Source organism: Rosa rugosa, chromosome 1 (assembly GCF_958449725.1).
Source record: "Rosa rugosa chromosome 1, drRosRugo1.1, whole genome shotgun sequence".
Taxonomy (NCBI): Eukaryota; Viridiplantae; Streptophyta; class Magnoliopsida; order Rosales; family Rosaceae; genus Rosa; species Rosa rugosa.
This window is the reverse complement of record NC_084820.1, coordinates 31,353,637-31,376,517: the sequence shown is the minus strand read 5'-3', so window position 1 is coordinate 31,376,517 and position 22,881 is coordinate 31,353,637. Positions and strand designations below refer to the sequence as shown.

The window sequence follows — 22,881 nt, the reverse complement described above, 5'->3', positions numbered from 1 at the left end:
ATTTAACAGAGATGAGATTAACAATGGGGTGAGACTGTAAGAGTGTATAAACTAGTTTTGTTGACCAAATAAACAGTTTAGCACAAAATCCACCATAACTGTCTTCCTCTTCAAATGCTCTAATAATGTGATAACAATTACATCATTACACAAAACCTCAATTTCCAACTTCATCTTCTTGAACAACAGAAGAAAGGAAGATCAATAAAGGGGTTAAAGTATGTTAATCAGCTTTTGTTGGGCCAATAACTTAAATGAGGCAAGTTAGCCTTGACAAAATCCACCATAATTGCATACTCTCCTATAGCCTTTGCATCAACACCATTCCTGAGCAACTGAGGAAAGAACAGCCAGTTGCCGGTCACAGCCAAGAACACCAACGTCAACGGCCCCGAAACCACCGGGTGCAACCTCCACCTGCCGGTAACCGCCTTCTTGACCTCCACCTCAACCACCACGCAAGCCCCGTGTAGCACAAAAAACCACGTCACTTCCCACGTGGGCTGCACGCGGGTGAGATAATAATAAATAACCTCGTGCATTAACCCGGACACCGCAAAGGTGGCCATCACAGCCGGCAGCCTTGCCCACCGTTTCCCAACTACACGCGCACACACGCGCCGGGTGGGATCGTATACCGTTGGGCGCAGGATGTTCGTGACCATTAGATTCCATCGACGGCCCCAAAAGTCTTGAAGCGAAGTGGAGAGGTAAGGCTCGTTGGACTGCGGCTCGAGCTCAAATCCGAAAAGAGCTCGAGCCGGAGTCGCGCTCACGACCAGGACTAATTCTAGAGCCAGGTACATGTGGCAACAGTACAAGGCTAAGATCACATAAGGGTGCAAATGTGATCTGTACTCGTAGGTATGGATGATCATACCCAAAAGCAATGCCTTCACAGCCACCACAATTGACTTGTTTGGCAGCCCCTTTGTGACACTTTGACCAATTGGGTTTCTGGGTTTTTGGGTGGTTTTGGGATTTGGGGGTGTTTTCCGAAGTGGGTCTTGTTTGATTTTGATGGGGAGGCAAGCTATGGAGATGAAATGGAATAGTGAAGGTGGGGGTGGTGATAGAGGGCCAAGGTTAAAGGAGAAGAGGAGGAGCTTGAAGATGCCAAGCCAGACTAGGAAGAAGGTTGTGGGTCCACAGAGATGGAAGGAATGGAGAGTTAGGGGGGTGGTGATGAAGAAGTAGAAGACAGGGAGGAGAGAGATGAGCCTAAGCAGGCCCTTGGGGATTAATCTGGAGACTATGTAATGGCAATAAGATAGACATATGATGGTTGTGATCCATACCTTGATGAAGTTCTTGAGCTCATCCTCCATTTCTGAATCTCCGGTCACCTATTTCTCTCCCCTGTTCCGGTTCGATTCGGCTTTGGTGTTGAGCTTAGAGTTCGACTTATGTTTGTGATCCATTATTGGTTATAATATATATATATATATATATATATATATATATATAGGATTTTTATCAGGTAAGGATGTCCTTAGTTTTTCTTATGGAACGGATTTACTGTTTTCACCCACTTTCCGATCACATTTTCACATCTTAACCGTTCAGTTTTTAGGTCCTAATGTATGGATCACCTCTGCAAAATTTCAGCCAATTTGGTGATCGTTAAGGCGTCCAAAACTGCAATTTACACGAACGAACCGAATCTGTTGAACCGGAACCGTTCGTTTACATTGTTGTAATTTGCAGTTTTGGATGCCTTAATGATCACCAATTTGGCTGAAATTTTGCAGAGGTGATCTATACATTAGGACCTAAAAACTGAACGGTTAAGATGTGAAAATTTGATCGGAAAGTGGGTGAAAACCGGAAATTCGTACCTAAGAAAAACTAAGGACATCCTTAGTGTAGCCGGACTATATATATATATATATATATATATATATATATATATATATATTGGCAATAGGTATCATAGTTTGGTCGAGGAAATGCGTATGTTATTTTATTTTTTATGAGAGACATTTATTCGTAAATATTTGTCAGTAATGGTATGTTACTTAGACTTTTTAAGTACTCAGTGGATCATTTGCTATAGGTCAAGGCCTAAGATTGGCCCTTTAGTCCATCTGATACGACCACAAGGGCACTTGTTTTGTAGTTAACACAATTTTTATGGCCTGAGGACTAATCGAAACCAACAGTTAAACAACCAATATTAAAGCAGTTTTTGGGTGTTGGATAAACTTGATTCGTCCATGGAATTAATTTAGTTTGGTACTTTAAAAAAAAAAAAAAATTTAGTTTGATATCTTAATGATTATCAATTTAGCTAAAAATTTGCATAAATGATTTACTCAAAGAGAACCAAAAACTGAACGATCGAGATACAGATATGTGATCGAAAAATAGGTCGCACAAAAAATTTCTTAAAATTGTCAAAAAAAAAAAAAATTGATCTCTTACTAGTAGTCTCAATGTTAGAGTAGTTTGAACAACATTGTATTACCAAACAATCAAAGCAAAATAATCTGTGGTATGATTAACCCAATCACTTGAGAAAACCTGACCTAGCCTTCTCTGCTAGGGTTTACTTTCTAGTTTTCTAGAAAGTAAGATTTACTCTACCATGGATATGGATATACTTAGCTGGAATTGCAGAGGGATTTGCAATGACACGACAACTCGGGCATTGAAGGATTTGATCGCTCAAAACAGGCCCCAAATCATCTTCTTATGTGAGACTAAGATCAGTAATCTTGTGGCCTTCGATGCTTTGCGTTTGTCACTAGGGTTTTCTCAGGCTCAGGAAGTGTTGAGCGATGGACAATCTAGAGGATTGGGCATGTTCTGGAACGATGATTTGTTGGTGAAAGTAGGTACGACGTCACATCATCATATTGATCTTGAGATTGACGGAGGTTCCGGGCACCCTAGGTGGAGGCTTACGGGTTTTTATGGCTTTGCTCGGACGTCAGATCGAAAGAGATAAGTCTTGGCAACTTCTGCGAGATCTTAGTGATTTGGATACTCTTCCTTGGGTGTGTGTGTTTGGTGGGGTGGTAAGGCTTTGGTCTCATATATATGAGGTCAGGAGTTCGAGCCCCATCAAGGGTGGGAATGGGGTGGGTTTAAAAAAAAAAAAAAAAAAAAAAAAAAAAAAAAAAGAAATCCTCAATAGCAGTGAAAAGAAGGATGGTCCAATTAGGGCAGAAAGACAGATGCGAGGTTTCAGGGAAGCTTTAGGTTATGGGGATCTGCTTGATTTAGGGTTTCAGGGACCTCAAGCGACGTGGTGGAATTCCGAGACCCAATTGCGGTTGGATAGGGCAGTTTGCACGCCAACATGGTGTGACATCTTCGGATTTGCTCGTTTGATGCATCTACCTCCAAGTGATTCTGATCATGTGCCAATTCTACTGCAAGCCAGTACTGTTCCTTTGGCCAAAAGACCGCGTCACCATCGCTTCAAATTTGAAGCTCATTGGCTACAACATGGTGAATGCGATGGTGTGGTGAAGCAAGCCTGGCAAACGGATGTTTATGGTCATCTTATGTATCAATTGACAGAGAATATTTTCTATACTAGAATGAAGCTGGATGCTTGGCAGAAAAAGACTTTCAAAGGTCGACAGATGACTATGTTAGGAATAAGAGCAAGGTTGGAGGAATTGCTTGATGTAAATTTAACTACTTCAGTATTGTTGGAGAAGAAGCAGTTAATGGAGAAGCTTCAAACTTTGTTGTCCCAAGAAGAGTCCTTTTGGAAGCAGAGAGCGAAAGTAACTTGGCTGAAAGAAGGGGATCGCAACACTAGCTTTTTCCACAGGAAAACAGCAAATAGGAAAAGGAAAAATGTTATACATGGTTTGTTTGATGAGCAGGGGGATTGGTGTGAGGATGATGAGGGAGTGGAACGTGTTGTGACCTCCTATTTCACTCACATGTTTACCGCATCGAACATCGATGAGGAAGGAATGGCAGCGACATTGGAAGCTATCCAGCCTTGTGTCTCTGAAGCTATGAATGAGCAATTATGTGCTTAATATTCTCAGGATGAAGTTAAGTGTGCCTTATTCCAAATGTACCCTACTAAATCCCCAGGGCCTGATGGGATGCCCCCATTATTTTTCCAACACTATTGGGAGTTGATTGGGGATGAAGTAACTAAGGCAGTTCAGAGTTTTCTTCATTCAGGTCAGCTTTTACGACGAATTAACTTCACACATATTTGTCTTATCCCAAAAGTGAATAATCCAGAGCACATGTCGGATTTAAGGCCTATAACGTTGTGCAATGTGATTTATAAAATTTGTTCAAACGTTATAGCCAACAAGTTGAAACGGATTTTGCCGGAGTTGATTTCACCATATCAGAGTGCTTTTGTTCCTGAAAGGTTGATTACTGATAACATTCTTGTGGATAATGAGCTTGCTCATTTTGTTCATAATAAAAGGGAGGGTGGTGACGGTTACATGACTTTGAAATTGGACTTGAGTAAAGCTTATGATAGGATGGAATGGACTTTTCTTCGAAAAGTTATAGAGAGGTTTGGTTTTGCTTCTATTTGGATAGAGATGGTGATGCAATGTGTTTGCTCTGTTAGATATTCATTCTTAGTGAGAGGTAAACCTTGCGGCCTTGTGACTCCAAGTAGGGGACTAAGGCAAGGTGACCTTTTGTCTCCATATCTTTTTTTGATTGGGGCAGAGGGATTTTCATCTTTACTTCAGCAAAAGCAAGCTTTGGGGTTATTGCCTGGGATTGCAATATGCAGGGAGGCGCCTCTAGTGAATCACCTATTATTTGCTGACGATAGCATGCTTTATGCTAAAGCTTCATTAGAGGATTGCTACCAGATACAAGATGTTATTGAAACATATGGCAGAGCCTCAGGTCAGTTGGTCAACTTTGATAAAAGTTATGTTGTTTTAGCAAAAATGTTTCTGATAATATGAAGGAGGAGGTGTCTTCTTTGTTGGGAGTTGAGGTTGTTGAGTCCCATGAAAAATACTTGGGACTCCCAACCTATGTAGGGAGGAAGAAGACAGCTACCTTTCAGTATATCAAAGAAAATTTGGCCAAGAAGGTTTCTAATTGGCAAGGTAAGTTGTTGAGTGGCGGAGGAAGGGACATTCTTATCAGAGTAGTGGCACAAGCTCTCCCTACTTATGCTATGAGTGTTTTCCAACTGACAAAAAAATTCTGTGAAGATCTTGAGCAATTATGTACAAAGTTTTGGTGGGGAAGTACGCTAGATAAAAGGAAAATTCATTGGAAGACATGGAAGGCATTGTGTAACCCTAAAGAGGAAGGAGGCGTAGGTTTCCGTAGCTTGGCAGAGTTTAATTCAGCAATGTTAGCAAAACAAGCTTGGCGGGTGGTCAATAACCCTCAATCTTTGATTGCTCGATTGTTTAAAGCTAAGTACTTTCCAGATGGCTCATTTTGGACTGCTTCTTCTCACGCTTCTCCTTCTTATTCTTGGAGGAGTATTTTCTCCACAAGGGATGTTCTGGCAGATTGGTGATGGGGCAATGGTGAATATATGGACAGATTCATGGATTCCTGGAGTGCCAGATTTTCGCCCTTGTGGAGGTAATTTGGCTGCAACTGATCTCAATTTGGTGAGTGATTTGATTCATCATACAGAGAGTCGGAATGTTAGTCTAATTAATAGGGTGTTTCTGGCCCATGAGGTTGAAGCTATTTTATCTATTCCTTTATCGTCAAGGGAGGTTACTGATAGGGTGATTTGGCGTTTTACAAAGCATGGAAAATTCACGGTAAAGATTGCTTATCGGTTCTCCTTCTCTACTTCTCCTTCTTGTAGTCCTTTTGATTTGTTTGTTGGTGTCAGCTTTTGGAAAAAGTTATGGAAGGTAGTTATTCCTAATTCAGCTAAGGTTCACATATGGAGAGTGTATCACAATATACTCCCATCTTTGGAGAGACTTGCTTCGAAAAGGGTTGTGTTGGAGTCTATGACATGTCCTCTGTGTATGATGGAGATTGAAACAACAATTCATTTGTGTCGTGATTGCTCTTTCACAAAACAGGTGCTGCAAACAAATGGGATTTTGGCTCAGGTGTGTTATAATCCTCACTTTGTTCATTTTGATCTTTTGGAATGGCTTAGTTCTTGTGCTACTGAACTGTCATTAGAGTTACTAGGTATATTAGTCTACCTTCTTCGGGGGGTTTGGAAGGAAAGAAACAGTCGGGTTTGGGAGAACAAAATTGGTACTGTTGATGAAGTAGTTTTGAAGGCCATGTCTAGATTGCATGATTTTCGTTCATTGAATGTGAAAACTGAGCATAATAGGGTTAGTAGTACAAGAACGGTTCGATGGACTGCTCTCCCTTTGGGATATTTTAAAGTTAATGTTGACGGGTCTTTTCATCAAGCAACGAAGAATGGTAGCATTGGATTTGTAAACAGGGATTGGCAGGGTACTTTCTTGGCAGGAGGAGGTATGTCATTATCTGGTCTACTGTCTCCTGAACATGTGGAGGCTTTGGCATGTAATTAAACAAGCTCTTGAGTTTGTAGTTGCAAATCAGTTTCTTCCAGCTATTGTTGAAACAGATTCCCAATTGGTTCATAGTCAGTTGGTTAGTAGAGAGAGCTGCAATTTGTCCGTTTTGGGATGTATTTATGATGACCTGGGGGCAGTTTTGAAGAACCATGCCAATATGAGTGTAACTCATAGTAAGAGAAGTGCAAATCGGGTTGCACATCTTATGGCCGCTCATGCTACTTCTTGCATGGTGGAGACATTTTATTTTTCTTCTCCTTTTTTATTAGCTGCCTTAGCGGCTGAAGTTTGTAATATGTAAGCATTCCTTTGATCAATAAAGTCTGACCTCCTTTCTCTCAAAAAAAAAAAAAAATGTTAGAGTAGTTTTTGAATCGTGAATTTTTTTTTTGAAGTTCCATGTTTCTTTGCTTGTTGCTACAGAGACACTTCTACCAGACGGGTAATTGCAGTGCGTATCAGTAGTGCTTTGGAAATTCTCATATGAGTAATTAATTGCAGGCATACCGCGGGGATTAATGGCGGTTATGTATGTCACTTTTGTTACCATTGACCTAACTTAAGCTCTCATTGTATCAGTTGGTGAAGGTCGTTCTTGCTTGCGCTAGGATTCTTTCTCTTACAATCTGAAAGTTTAAGTTCTGTGCTTTGATAGAGATTGTAACCAAAGAAAGTTATGTTTGGTTCATGACTTGTAGAAACTATTAGCAGAAATATAATTCATCAGCTAAGAACTTTTGAATTCATTCTTTTCGGCAATACAAAATTAAAAACCAATCGAGTGCTCATCTTAGCCCTCTTGTCTATAGGTTGCCAAATGTCCAGTTCAATTCATAATTAGGGAGTAAAACAAAACAAATATGGTTCGAACCTTCTCAAGCATGTGCCAATGTAATTGCCTGATCATATACATATTCTTGATTAACAAAATCTAAAATTAACGAGATTGATAATGGGGTAAGTTAGACTTGACAAAATCCACCATAATTTCATACTCTCCTAAAGCCTTTATATCAACACCATTCCTCAGCAACTGAGGAAAGAACAGCCAGTTGGCAGTGACAGCCAAGAACACCAATGTCAACAACCCCGAAATCGCCGGGTGCAACAACCATGTGACGGTTGCAGACTTCTTCATCTCCACCTCAACCACCATGCATGCCCCTTGTAAAACAAAAAACCGCGTTACTTCCCACGTGGGCTGCACACGCGTGAGATAGTAATAAATCACCTCGTGCATTAACCCAGATACAACAAAGGTGGACATGATAGCCAGGAGCCTTGCCCACCGTGCCCCAACTATACGTGCACACATATATCGGATGGGATCGTATACAGTAGGGCGTAGAATTTTCGTGACCATTAAATTCCATCGCTTGCCCCAAAAGTCTTGAAGCGAAGTGGAGAGGTAAGGTTCATTGAACTGATGTTCCAGCTCGAACTCAAAAATGGCTCGAGCTGGGGCTGCACACAAAAATAGGACTATTTCTACTCCTAAGTACACATGGCAACAGCACAAGACTAGGATCACATACGGGTGTAAACGTGGTTTGTACTCGTACGTACGAATAACCACACCCAATACCAAGGCCTTAACGGCCAACAAAATTGACTTATTGGGCAGTACCTTTGTGACACGTTGACCAATTGGGTTCACAGATTTTTTGGGGTTTTGAGTGGTTCTGGGATTTGGGAGTGATTTTGGAGGTGATTTTTGTTTGATTTTGATGGGGAGGCAAGCTATGGAGATGAAATGGAAGACTGATGGTGGGGGTGGTGACAAAGGGCCTAGGCCAAAGGAGAAGAGGAGGAGCTTGAAGAGGCCAAGCCAAACTAAGAAGAAAGTTGTGAGTGCACAAAGATGGAAGGAATGGAGATTTAGGGGCATGGAGATGAATAGGTAGAAGACAGGAAGGAGAGAGATGAGCCTCAGCCAACCCTTTGGGATTAATCTTGAGACTGTGTAGTGACAGTAAGATAGACATAAAATGGCTGTGATCCATACCTTGATGAAGTTCTTGAGCTCACCCTCCATTTCTGATCTATCCCTTATTTCGGCTGCTAGTTATGTCTGTGGTCCATTTACTCCATTATAATCTATAATAGGACCTTTTGTATTTGTTGAGTTTCTTTTGTGTTTGTTTTGGTTGAACGTTGAAACTTGGAATCTTGTTGGTTAGGCTAGTTGCACTACCATTATTGGGTTATAGATGTAAAATTGGGCAGAGAATTTCTTTGACCAATAGAGAAAAGTGACATAATTGATGTTATATTTTGAAGTGCAACTGTTTGTATCCATTATGTTATCTTTTGAGTGCCTCTTCGGTTCAATCTCCATGACAATTGTCTATGCTAGACTCTTAAAGCTAAACATTTGATCCGATGATACAATTCTGGTTATGCCACTTGATCGGTCTTGCTCTTGAATGCAAGACTCCGAAGGTTTTCACATTAGAATCATGAGAAAGTACTTATGTAGAAACCTAGCTACTTTACATGTAGTTCTTTCTGAAGTGAGAGAACTAATAAAGCAACACAAGGATGATGAGATCGGCATCACTAGCTATCACTTGCCATAGCATGAAAATGCAATATATTGCAATTCTAATCGAACATAATTGTTACACTGAATTCAATGAGCCTACATATTAGTCTGATATGATTACAAGGCCGGGTAGTTGTCTTGACATAACAACCATTGTGTTTGCCCGCCTTGTTTTGGATATGAAACTGTATAATGTATTCTTCCGTTTTGAAAATCTTCTTATTATTTTGCTTATCACGAATGATCAGTATCTTATTTTAAATTAATTATTCATCAAATACGTATATTATTTATGTATGATTCACTATTGTATGATATGTATACATTCTGATTTAATTGTTTCTTTTTGTACGTAATTGCACTTGTAATGTAGGTCACTTGATTTTCTCTGCTTCAGTGCCTCAAATTTTGGAAATTAGCAAAGTCGCATGCTTTATATATATATTAGACAAACTTGTACCTTATTATGAACATGCATGCACTTTCTGATTACAATTGGAGATGGTCAATTTAACTTTTAGTGCTTTATAGTTTGGTCTATTAATTACATTGTTCTTAGAGAAACTTTGCTCTCCATCAATTTTCCAGATCATTATTCTTACAATTATAGCTTGTTATTATTGTAATGGAAATGTATTAACTAAATTTTTTTTTTCTTTTTTTTTTTAAGAAAAAAAAATTATTGACGGCTAAAAAGCATCAAGTGAAATAATTATTTGATGGTGAAAAACATTAAGAAAATACCTCAAAAACATCACCAAAACTTTATCTTGATAGTTTAAAAAAGTATAGAGAATTTTAGTTTTTTTTTTCGACAAAGATAAAGAGAATTTTAGTTGACGATCAACAATATATATATCACGTTTTGTGACGCTGGTATTCTTGATAATTTTTGACCCATCAAAAGAAAAGAGTTTCGATTTTGACCCGTCAACTATGTAACTTTTCCTTTCACAATTGCACTGATTCACAGTGAGAAAAATACATATACTACTATAAGCTAGACTCCCGAAGAATTACATAATGCAGTGGTGGACCTTGGCATCTTAAATTCTCATATTATTGCCCCAAATAGAAGAAGATAGACATGGTCGACCATATGCCATCTCATTCATTACTTATGGGCCATATTTTATCACCTAAAAATCCAAGAGCTTGGATGGTAGCATGCACATAATCACCGACACCAATCCTTCCAAGTTGGGGAAGCAGCCAGAAAAACAAAGAAGAAAGTGTTCATGGGTAGCATAGCAACAAGGTGGAGGCAACTGAGCGGCGAGAAGGATTGGGAGGGTCTATTGTACGCTCTGGACATTGATCTCCGTCGATACATGTACATAATCCACTATGGTGAAAGGGCCGGAGCTAGTAGAGATGCTGTCATTGCTGAACCAAAATCAAAGAACTATGGACAACCCCGATATGCAAATTAATAAGGGACATTTATTCTCTAAGGTGGGTTTGGAGATCGGTAATCCCTACAAATGTGGTGAAAAAGTATTTATATGCAGCACCAAAACTACCGTCGTCACCGGGAATGTCTTGTATGTTGGGTTACGTTGCGGTGACAACAGATGAAGGAAGCAAAGTGTTGGGGAGGAGGGACGTTCTCATTTCGTTTAAGAGGATCGGTACTGGGACATGAGAAGCTTGATAATCCTCCAGTACACCTTGGTTGGTATACCTATTACACTAATGTTGACCCTCAATCCCCACACAACAAAACTAGCTGCAGAGATCAGGTATGTACAAGTACTATTTTCGTTACCAACAAATTTTGATTCCAATAGTTAATAGCATGGATGATCCTCTTATAGAGGAACATGAAGAAATTAATGGTTTATAATGATTAAATTAAATTAATCGCATGTAGTAATCAAAAATGGAGTCTGTATTTCTCACTTTTGTGGACGTCCACTCTAGAACTGGTATGTATACCTAAAATGTGGTGTAAATAATTGTTCAATTAATTTAGGTTTCTTTCAAGAGTCATCTCTGCAAAAATTTATCAAAATCGGAAATTGATTTTCTGTGAATGTATATGAGATCCCCAGAGGAAAAATGGCCAGTTTGCAATGAAAATCAAGTATGCATTTTTTTTTATTTGCAAGCTCAAGCTCTCATATCCAATATTCTCTTTCGAGGTGCTCTTTATTTTTATTGGAAAATGATCGACTTCCGTAACCTAGACCACTACCACTCGGAAATTACTAAGTGTAAAAACAGAAAATTCATTTCAACATGCTACAAAAACGTGCCCATCTTAAATGCCTAGATAAGAGCCCAAATGAAAAGTTGTCACGGTCCAATCCATTTATCTGATTCGTTCTAACATGGGCTTGGATCAGAAAAGTCCTTACCAAGCCCAATACTACTAATTTTCGAAAACACTCAGCGTAATTCTCTTAATCAGTAGTATTATCTAACCCTCGAATCAACTCACACGTGCAAATTAACCATTATACATAGCAATTAACACGTAACTTCCAGAATTGTTTAATCATTAAAGCATGATTTTTACCACTCTTTAGAACTAATTACTATTTGTTTAACTCAGCGTCTTAACAAATAACAATCACTCTTGGCAAATTAAGCAAACACACAAGAACTCTCACCGTTATTCTAGCATGCAAACTTATTAACCTAACTCTGAAAATTACCTAAACACATAAAAGGGCACAAGATTGTAACATGCATCATCAAAGAACTCTCGAAATTAACTCAATAATAAACTGAAAATCAAAAATATTAATAAAAATATTCTAAAAATTTTATGTCTCCAATTACACAACTCGCAAATCCAAACACATAACCGAAACAAAAATTGTAAGTAGAGTCATAGTTACACTGTGAAACTTTCCTCAGTGGCTTAGCAACAAGGTGATGAACTCGTCTCTGCTATGGTGGTGGAGCGTCCTTGACTCAGCGCCTAAGAACTTCATAGATTGATGAAAGGATGGCGGTCACGGTCTTGTAGGTGATGGAGGTTTGAGGAGTGAATTGGGCAGAGTCTCAAATTAGTTTTTGGCCAGGAAGTGATACTCTTGGTGTTGAGAATGGTTGCTATTTATAAAGGAATCCTCCTCTCTTGTGATGCAATCATGGCCATTCATCTAGAGGTGATTTCTCCTCCAAATTTCTTTGATTTTCTCTTGACAAAGTCGTGAAATTTCTGATCTCTTTTCCCTTGATATATTCCCTAGATATCTCTGGAGTTAATCATGCAATGCTCTTTCTTTTCCTTGAATAGTGACTAGATACATCCCTTATTCCTCTCCTTTGAATTGCACTAATTTCTTCTTCCAAGAGTTGTGCACACAATGAACTCCTATAATCAAGAAAATTAGAAATTAATTAGAGTCTATAATCAATAAGAAATAAGATAATTAGGAATAAATATTGATTATAAACACTCCCTTTTTATCTCCACGAAATAAGAAGAATTTATGTGAATGAAAACTCCTTCAATTCCTCCTGATTTATGCAAGTCTTCTTATCCTTCAAGTTTCCTTGATTTCATCACTCAAGAGTTTTCAATGGGATGGACTCTTTTTAAAACAAGAAAATCAGAAATAGGAAAGTTCAAAGGAAGAAAGTCCCCTAAAACAAAATAGGAAATATTTCCTAAAATGAAAGAGGAAAGTTGCTAAAATGACTCATCCTTCATTTACGCTCGTTTATGCTCTTTTTCACCTCTTTTCTCCATTTCCGACCTTTTGTACCTAAAAACAGAAACCATGTTAGAGTTAGTAATTTTAAGAGAATAACTTAGCCAAATGAGGGAAAATTCATATTAAAAACATCACACTTTGTGCTCCTATTAGGTCCAAGCATATATTTCATCACGTTTCAAATATTCAATTTCAATGGAATTGCCCCTCTTTCCAATTTGGCCAATAATTTACTTTGTCGACATTCATAATGAACGTGGTATAACATAAATACATCCCTTAATGATTTTTGGTAGCTACCAAATGTAAATTATCATCGATGATCATTGATCATAGATCCCACACATTCTTATATGCATGCATTAGCTATAATAAGCTTATTGATAATGGGTATCCATGTCACTTCTGGGGCATACATTGTCTACTTCCAGGACAATCATCTCTGATAAGTGAATTATGTAGCGAATGTGGATCTTTTTACTTATAATCTCATATAGAGCACTACAGGGCTTGTATGATCTTCCCTTTTTGGGAGGTTAAAACTTTAGATCTGGTGGATATAATCCACACAAATTCACGCCGTTATTCAAATGACATTAGTCTTTCCTTCCCCTAACGGCGAGAAGACTGTCTTATTTTGACCATGCTCAAAAGATGTGTTCAAAAATCTATCATTTTCTTTGGAGTGAAGATGTTCATTGGTTGGTGGCGAACCCAAACCAAGATTTAGGTCAAAACATGCTTTGTTTATTAGCATCAACCATATTGATTTATTATTGTATCACCAAGACATCATTTCCTAATGGCGTACCTACATCCTTTGTATGTGTAGCCATATTAGGAGCTGTGATATTGTTTAATGACACTCTCTTCAGGAGAACCATGTCAATTGGATACACTTGCATCCCACAAATCAAATGGAGTCTACATTGTTTGTATTAATATGGTTGGTCTCAGGGACTTTAACCCAAGCAGGTGCCTTTGCATTTAGCATATAATTTTGTCACTATCTTTAATCAAATCACTAGCTTAGATATTTTCCAAAATCAAAATGAGACAGTGGATAAATATCTCACACCAATTTATGTCGTTCTTCAGGAACAATTTTTCTCCCCCTCATGGCAGGAGGATTTTCTCATTAAAGTGACAACTCACAAATATGCGGTAAATAAACAATTTGCTTGTGAGTAAGGTTAGTAGTCATCAAAACTTGTAAATGATTCCACGCAACATGGTAGACAAAAGATGACGCAACTTCATATGCCAAAATAGTGTATTTGATTCAATGAACTTCTGGTTCATGACATTATATGCCACAATTTACTGTAGAAATTTGATACAGTATATATGAGATAGCAAAAGGTCTTCTCCAACTATATAGGACGCACTTAGTGCAACAATATTTCAAATTCGGTAACATGATAGTAGCTCATCCGGAGCGATAAATCAAGATCTACAACTCTTGATATGAATATTACTTTACCTTTAGTAAACATCAATTGTGAAATATTGAGAATTGCAATAGACCAAATTCATTTTGAATTGTTGACAAAATGTATACTTGAAATTTCGAGTTAAAGACTACAATCCATAATAAAAAGTAACTTTATTACGTGGAGAACCTCAAGTTCTGTGTCACATATAAATGTGTAGTCATAAAGAGGAGGGACTTCAAGCCCTCATATAATTGGAGATCCAAGAAACTTGAGGTTTCAATTTTTTTTCAATTTATAACAACCTCTTAAGGAACATCAAGTTCCTAGATAATCGGATTTAGAAACATTTAGTTTCAATGAAAACTCAAGAGGTTATAATAAATTTGTGGAATAACACAATAGTGCTCTCAAGTTGCTTATTGTAAGCAAAAGACGTCAGACATGTGAGATGAATCTCAATGTTCTTATTAGTCAATGCAATTTAATTTGACCAGTGCCCTTTCGAAGGTGGCTTGATAATCATCCACCATATAGTGTACCATAGGAGACACACGCCCAATTTATAATTTCCTCACATGTGTGGATGTTAGGATAGTATTTACATTGACTCATGATTTGTCTCTTGCCATGATCCACTTCTGGTGGCATTTCATGGTATAGCCATGTCAATTGGCTTTCTTATTATACAGTGAGATCCATGAGAGGGAGAGATTATACATCTCTGGTACTATTGGAGGCATAGGATGCAAAGAGACAATAATATGTGCTCTTCTAGAGCTATCAATCAGATATGTAAGATCTGAGATGTTGTTATATTAGCCTCATAAGCATAAGCCTTAATAATGTTTTATGGACACCATGGATAAAATTTCATTGCTTGAAAGTCACTCAAAACATAAGTTTGAAGATGACACAAATCAAATTTGTAAGAATTGAGCGGTAAATCTCATAGGATATACACGAAGCTTCTGGTCCGTGTTATATAGTTAAAACATGACGTTCAATTATTGTATTATTGTTTGATGTAGATTAACATCAAATGCATTTTGAACTTCTGGCCAAAATGATATATTCGAAATGTCGAGTTTAAACTTCATGACCATAACTTATGAGTGAAGGACTTTAGATGGTCATCTAGTTAGTTTGATCATTGAGGAACTTCAAGTCCTCATGTAATTAAGGATCAAGGAACTACAGGTTCTGATTTCTTTTAATTACAAAATTCACGATCCCAAATTTGGGGTATACTCGTACTCATTCGTTATAAACCAACGGTTAAATATCTGCTTACTTTTAAATTGGTGTCAAAATAATCCCCTCAAAGTTTCAGGTTTGAGGTTGACCCAGATTAAAACTTTATAATAAATTGTCTATATATTCACTCGAGACTTATGGCTCGAGTCTGCACAATTAGAACTCCAAGTTCTAAGGTGGAGTGAACTTCTTGTACACTTATAAGATAACAATAAGAAAGTTTTAGGTAAGCATAAGAAAAAAAACGTATCAATTGACATACGAAAATTCACTCGAAACTTCTGGTTCGAATTTTTTTACTACTAGAACTGCAGGTTCTAAGATTTCGTATGTTCAACTTCAAGTTCAAATAAATTTGATGCTCGATCGAAACTTCAGGCTCGAGGTAATTAAAGTGAAGTTTTGATTTCACTTTTTAACTAATTTTTATTTTGTACTCGAAGCTTCGGGTTCGAGTTTTTACTGTTAGAACTTCGGGTTCTACTATATGGTAGGGCTGGGACTTAGAACCGAAAAACCGGTAAAACCGCACCGAACCGGACCGAAAAACCCGGTTCGGTTCGGTTCTTTAACATATTAACACACATTTTTTTCGGTTCGGTTCTTCACACAGCGAAACCAGTTCGGTTCCGGTTCTCATTTTTTAAATTTATGCAGAACCGAAGTATATATGTCATCTTATAATTGGATACTTGCCTGAGCTTATTTCCCTAAAATACACCAAGTCACAGGTAATCCGACATGTGTTGAAACGACCAACACTTTTTCATCCCCCAAATCGAAAAAAAATATATACTTTTTCATCCGCAATTTGCTGTAAAGTGTAGGGCATCCCTTCATCACTTTTTAATTTTTTATTCTTCTCTCCTCCATTACTTATTAATTTCTTATTCTTCTCTCTTCTTCTTCTCGGCCTCCTCCATCACTTTTCAATTTCTTATTCTTCTCTCCTCCATTACTTATTAATTTCTTATTCTTCTCTTTTCTTCTTCTCGGCCTCCTCCATCACTTTTTTATTTCTTATTCTTCTCCCTCTAAACTCTCTGACTCTTCTTTTAATTTCCCTCTTCTCTCATCGTCTTCTACTCTTCTTCTCTCAAAAACTCTCCGACTCTTCTGAGATATAGAAGTCATCACTGTCTCTTACTTAGTCTAAGATGTCTCTGTCACCTGCTCTTACTGAGACATAGGATTCCTCGATGAGATAGAGACTACGCCGTTGCCGCCGACTCATAACCACCGTCGGTTCCCAGCTTCTTAGAGACGGCAACGATCTCCGTCCATGCCGATCTGTAGGATCTGAGTCTCTGAGTCAAAGAGGAAGATGACGACGTTTGGGATCCTAACTGCCAGAACGAGCAAAGAGAGAAGAGGTTGCCGTCAGAGCGAGCTGCTGCCGTTTTGGTGGTGGCTGTGTTTGAAAAGTTGCAAAACCCAGAAAACCCAGTTCATCTGTGGGTCTGTGCTTCGAACCCCATTTCTGATCTCCACCATTCCTTCATATGTGGTTCTGTGTATAGGAACCGAAAACAGTACAGAACCGACCTGAGAAAATCGGTTCGGCTCCAATACGGTTCCAGGTATGCAAAAGTGTAATAACCGAACCGGAAAATGCTACCGGTTCCGGTTCCGGTTCCTGAAAAAAAACACAAAAACAGAACCGATCCCAGCCCTACTATATGGTACTTTGAACTTCTGGTTCAAAAAAAAATTACACTAGAAATTTGGAGGTTCGAGATATCAGACTGCTGGTCTGTATAAAAAAAAATAAAAAGTAGTGTAATGAAAATACAAAACAAAACAGTAAAATTGTGAGGAAGAAAAATTATATATAAATTAACAATGGAAACATTTGGTTCCATGAATGAAGAAAATACACAAAACTTCTGGTCTGGTTAACTTCACAATACATGATAATCTTGTAACTCTCCTCACAAAAGAAGATAGGAGAACCTCAAGGTCTTTGATCTAAATTTCTAGTCAGAAGCTTCTGGCTTCGATTAATTGTCCAACTTTGAACTGCAGGTTCTAAAGGTGGATTGAATTCCAAATTCACAAATATATAGGTCACAAAGGGAGGAGGGTACCCGACTACCGATAACAGTTGAGAAATTTTAATCCCCAGGGAATCAAGAAACATAAAGTATCGTATATTCAACTCTATAATTCTGAGAATCTTTTGGCCCTCATCAATTGCATAAGGTTCGAAGAAACATGCCACAATTTCTCAATTTCTGTTATATAACCCTTTGGGAATTTTTTATCCTCATAATCACCATAGTTGAGGAGCAGTAGGTCCTTTTAGGCCCTTGGATCATATAAACATGCTAGATAGAGGGAAAAATTCACCAACGGTGTCTGGACACTTAGGGGACTTTCAGAATGATACCTGAACTTACAAAGTTATCAATGTGATACCTGGACTCATTTTTTTGTATCAATGTGATACCTACGGCCAATTTCCGTCACGGAGCCGTTACGGAAATTGGCCGTAGGTATCACATTGATACGAAAAAATGAGTCCAGGTATCACATTGATAACTTTGTAAGTTCAGGTATCATTCTGAAAGTCCCCTAAGTGTCCAGACACCGTTGGTGAATTTTTTCCTATTTTGCACGTGCGATGCACGTGAGTCACTTAATGAAGACAAAAGGACCGATTTACCCTCAAATTCTTTCTTTCTTTTCTTTTCTTTTTTTCTTTATTCTTCTTTCTTTCTTTCTTTCTTTCTTCTCCTTCTTTTCTGGTTTCTTCTTCCCCTGATTTGAATCATCAAGATTCAAATCATCTTGCTCGTCCGATTCCTACCGCCGATCGTCGATCAAACACCACCGCTGCGTCTCAATCCATCTTCATGCACCATAGATGTTTCTGGTTCCCCCAACTTCAAATCCTATAGCAAATTGAAATTGTGCATTAAGGCTTCACCGCTCACTCCGAGTTCATCCTCGCCGTCGTCGCCAATGACTTGACCACAACAACCTCCACCACCGCACAACAACGTCGTCCTCCGTTGCTTCTCGATTGGGTTTGGAGATAAGGACTGCTTCTTCCTGCACCGCTAGCGAAATCGTGGAGGCTCAATGCCACATTCTAAGGGCCACCGACCGGAAGGACCGCCACAGCAAGGTTTGCACCACCAAAGGCCCCAGGGACCGCAGCATCCGGCTCGTTGCCCACACCGCCATTCAATTCTACGACATGCAGGACCGGCTTGGATACGACCAGCCTAGCAAGGTCGTCGATTGGCTAATCAAGAAAGCCAAGGCCGCAATCAACGAGCTTGACTAGCTGCCATCGTGGAACCCAAACTAAATTTATGTTCATACAACATTTTCTCCGACGATGCCGATATCCGCCGCGCTGGACACGCAGAACGTGAGCCTCTATTTCTCGATGGTGGAGGCTCCGAGTTCTTTGTCTACTAATCGGCGAGGCACAATGGTGGGTAGCAGCGGAGTGGCGAAGCTGGTGAATAAGAACAGCTCGAATTTTCTGCAGGTGAGGATGGTGTCGAGGCTGAAGTTGTTAATCTTTGTCTGCCTAAAATTGCCTCTGATCGAAGTTGGGCTAAACCGATGAAGTTGCAGGTGAGGATGGTGTGGAGGTGGTGTTGCATGTCGGGAACGAAGGAGAGGATGGAGGGGTGGGATTGGAGCTGTGATTTGAGAGTGGAAGGCTGGCGGAGTCTGAGTTTCTGATCAATGGTGTATAAAAGGGGGTCGGAGGAGAGAACGAGAGTGGTGGTGGTTAAGTCATTGGCGGCAGCGGCGGGGATGAACTCGGAGTGAGCGGTGAAGCCTCAATGCACAATTTCAATTTGCTATAGGATTTGAAGTTGGGGGAACCAGAAACATCTGTGGTGCATGAAGGTGGGTTGAGACACAGCGGCGGTGGGAATCGGACGAGCAAGATGATTTGAATCTTGATGATTCAAATCAGGGGAAGAAGAAACTAGAAAAGAAGAAGAAGAAAGAAAGAAAGAAAGAAGAACAAAGAAAAGAAAGAAAGAATTTGAGGGTAAATCGGTCTTTTTGTCTTCATTAAGTGACTCACGTGCATCGCACGTGCAAAATAGGGAAAAATTCACCAACGGTGTCTAGACACTTAGGGACTTTCAGAATGATACCTGAACTTACAAAGTTATCAATGTGATACCTGGACTCATTTTTTCGTATCAATGTGATACCTACGGCCAATTTCCGTAACGGCTCCGTGACGGAAATTGGCCGTAGGTATCACATTGATACGAAAAAATGAGTCCAGGTATCACATTGATAACTTTGTAAGTTCAGGTATCATTCTGAAAGTCCCCTAAGTGTCCAGACACCGTTGGTGAATTTTTCCCCTAGATAGATGGAGGAACTTTAGTTCCTTTCACATATAGACCTTATGGTTTGTGGCCTTCAAATTGGCTCAATTAATCACAACCAGTAATTATATGTAGCAGACAATATGATGTGGACTATAAAAGTATAAAACCATGCTATGAGCACATGAAACCATAAGGAAACATTAGTTCAATTTTGTAGACTGCACAATTTGGCAAAATAATTGATCATGAAAAAAATTGTACCTGATAATAATAGATCTGCAATCCAATGAAAGTTTAATTGTGAGGATCAAATTTGTTTTGCTGTACAAGATAGACCCATGACCAAATAAAACTCTTGTTAATATACTAGTATATACACGTGGTGGAGATGCTATCTCTTAAGGGCACCTTGAAAAACACGCAACAATAATATTAGCACTTCCTGTCTATATATCGTGAATACAAAAGCTACTGTAATGTGTATAATTAAGCATAAGAAGCAACAGCCACCAACACCCATAATTAATAGATGGGATGTAAAGAAAGATAGGTAATTATGGAACCCTTACACACAATATGAGCTAGGCGGAACCTCAGTAATGAAGGATGTATATGTGTGTTCAACCTCGTGATTTGAAAAAGAAATCAAATTAATTCAAAATAAGTAAAACTCGTAGATCAAGAGGTTTGGTGATAAGCAACTATATATGTTGCACTATAAGACTCATAGTTCATCATGGAGTTACAGGAAAATAGAGCAAGTGTGCTGATAACGTGTTATAAAGTAGAGAGAAGATAGACAAAATAGTTAAGAGGAAGTAGAAGTATTCCCATTCAGTCTCATTAGCCTCCTTTATATAGAGGTAGGGTTTACATCAAAATACATAACTAATGAGTATATACGTGGACAGCCACATAGATATAATATTTTCAACAACTTGACTTATTTCTTTCAAGTATTTTTCTATTTATATTACTACATTTTGCCTGTAGCATACTGTCATATAAGATAGCAATCTTCTTTCACTATGCCTGCTGGTCACAGTTTATAAGCCAACCTGTGTCTTCAGTAATAAAGATCGTAGCATAAGTAGGCAAATAAACTCGGTTTTTGCCAAATTCAATCACAGTTTGTGTCGTACAATATACCCTGATCTCATTCTCTTTTAATAATTTTATCGTATCTCTGTTCAATTTAGACATGAATAGACCACTTCTTTTCCATTTAAGATTGTATTTCATTCACATTTAATGACAGTCACGTTTTCTTTTCTCAGGTGGAACTAGCGAGAAGTTTTTTAAGCATGAATTGTCTTTAGATCTGGAAGGTAGTTTCTTAATTTTTATTTTTTATTTTTTTGGGTTTTGATGTTAGCTGTAGTGTACTTTCTAGGCTGATGTTCACAGTTTTTTATTAGTATTTAACTCGATGTTTAAATCTTTGGGAATATATGTTGTTAGTGTACTTCATGCAACTATTTTTCATACTGCCTAATAATAAGGGGTTAGTTGAGTTTTTATTTTCTATTATCTGTATCTGTGAACTAATGAACACAATATTTCTAGACATAAGTTGTACAGTCTGTTCTTCAGCATATTGTTTAAAGTTCTGCTTTGAAGACACTTTCAAAGCAGCATTTTCTGTTATATGAACTGCCTTCTAAGTGTTTGCAACTTTTACAAGTCATTACTACTTAAATAACTTTCATACATTTCAGTGACAGTCCTTTAGATCAAATCATAAATGAACGACCCACTACCACGGAAGATGCATCAACAGAGGACTAAACAACTGACGAGACATCAGAAGAACTAATGTAAAATAGTTCCAGTTAACCACTCACAGTTTTTGTTCGAATTAACCACTTTTGTTATTTGTAAAGAACAGCTTTGGTTAGAATAACCATTTTGAAAAATGTAAATACACAAGTTTGGTTAAAACACTAGCTTGGTTTAAACATTAACTTTTAAATGTATACATACACAAAACAGCTTCAATTATATCATATCCAGTAACATTACTTTGAATTCACGATGAAAAACAACCCGCAGCATAGCACAGTCTTATACGCTAGTAAATTTTATGACTAATAATTTTCAATGGATGTGACTTAATTCAGTTTTTAGAAAAATTGAAGTTCTTTGGGTATTAAAAAAGATAAAAGTTCTTCTTTGGGCCTCATTTTATTGCTCGCCCGTGGATAACTCGTCGAAAGAGTAAAAGCCCATCCGGGTCTCAATAAAAAGACATTAATGACCTAGGGTTTCCCAGAAGAAAGAAAGAAAAGAAGATCTAAAATCTGCAGAATGAACGGCGGCGCTCATGAAGGTGGCGGTGGCGGCGTTGGAGAAAATCCCGTCTTTCACAGTGGCATCAATGGCTTAAACGCCGGAATCCAGTCATTGCAGGACGCGTGGTTGTAGATCACCGCTTGGATTGTTGTGCTCGAAGTGGCGGTACAACAACAAAACCTTGGGAACCATGTCGCAGAAGCTGTTATAGCAATCCAGCAAAATCTGGCTAATATTAATTGGCGGTGGGTTCAAATCTGGGAAGCAATGCAGCAAATGAATGGAATCATGGAGGCCCAGCCACATATTCAATAGTTTGTTGTTCAGACGGGGGTAATTAGGTTAGCAATTGACATGATTCAAAGGTCGACATGGTGGATCCATTCTAGCCTCTTGACAGTGATTGAGGCTTGGGTCAATGCTGGGGCTTGTGTCAATGAGGCAGCAGATACACAAATTCAGTTTGGATTGGGGCATCTACATAGGGCATTGGGGAGATTTAAACTGGCAATGAACATTTTTCTTGCGGTTGACCCAGGAGCCCAAGACGTGGTTGCTGATGATGGTGGCATGGCGGCTCATGATGGTGGCGCGGCTAATTTGCCCAATCCGGTTGGCCCAGAACTCCAAGAGGGCGTTAACGGGTATTGTTCCTTTCCTAAAATCTTGTGTTGGAGTTTTACAGATAGAGGTCGTGCAAATTCATGGTTTTACTTTATATCGAGTCACTGTTTTTGAAATAATTCTCGCACTTCAACACAAATTACACAAACAAAACTGTCGCCACTGCATAATCTCATATGACCAAAATACATGATATCACTGGTGTAAAAACTAAAAAGCAGCCTATAACTAAGAACTTTTGACCCG

General features: G+C 38.6%; 3 protein-coding genes and 1 long non-coding RNA gene across 4 annotated transcripts; 2 read left to right on the top strand and 2 right to left on the bottom strand.

The window, feature by feature from the left end:
- Positions 1-29: 29 nt before the first annotated feature.
- LOC133724648 (long-chain-alcohol O-fatty-acyltransferase-like) lies at positions 30-1,441 on the bottom strand. Its single transcript, XM_062151424.1, has one exon. The coding sequence runs from the start codon at positions 1,326-1,328 to the stop codon at positions 228-230; it is 1,101 nt and encodes a 366-aa protein (XP_062007408.1). The 5' UTR covers positions 1,329-1,441; the 3' UTR covers positions 30-227.
- A 1,738-nt stretch (positions 1,442-3,179) lies between these two features.
- Positions 3,180-6,491, top strand: LOC133726094 (uncharacterized). The gene is made up of 7 exons (XM_062153569.1): positions 3,180-3,968; positions 4,014-4,155; positions 4,288-4,584; positions 4,669-4,854; positions 4,995-5,063; positions 5,172-5,278; positions 5,397-6,491. The coding sequence occupies exons 1-7, from the start codon at positions 3,180-3,182 to the stop codon at positions 6,489-6,491; spliced, it is 2,685 nt and encodes an 894-aa protein (XP_062009553.1).
- Positions 6,492-7,266: 775 nt separating this feature from the next.
- On the bottom strand, positions 7,267-8,766 carry LOC133735270 (probable long-chain-alcohol O-fatty-acyltransferase 1). Its single transcript, XM_062162678.1, has one exon. It carries the CDS (start codon positions 8,530-8,532, stop codon positions 7,435-7,437), a length of 1,098 nt encoding a protein of 365 aa, XP_062018662.1. The 5' UTR covers positions 8,533-8,766; the 3' UTR covers positions 7,267-7,434.
- Positions 8,767-10,123: 1,357 nt separating this feature from the next.
- Positions 10,124-21,706, top strand: LOC133735267 (uncharacterized). Its single transcript, XR_009858878.1, has 3 exons — positions 10,124-10,784; positions 20,997-21,047; positions 21,438-21,706. It is a non-coding gene; the product is annotated as an uncharacterized LOC133735267 (long non-coding RNA).
- The last annotated feature ends 1,175 nt before the right edge of the window (positions 21,707-22,881 follow it).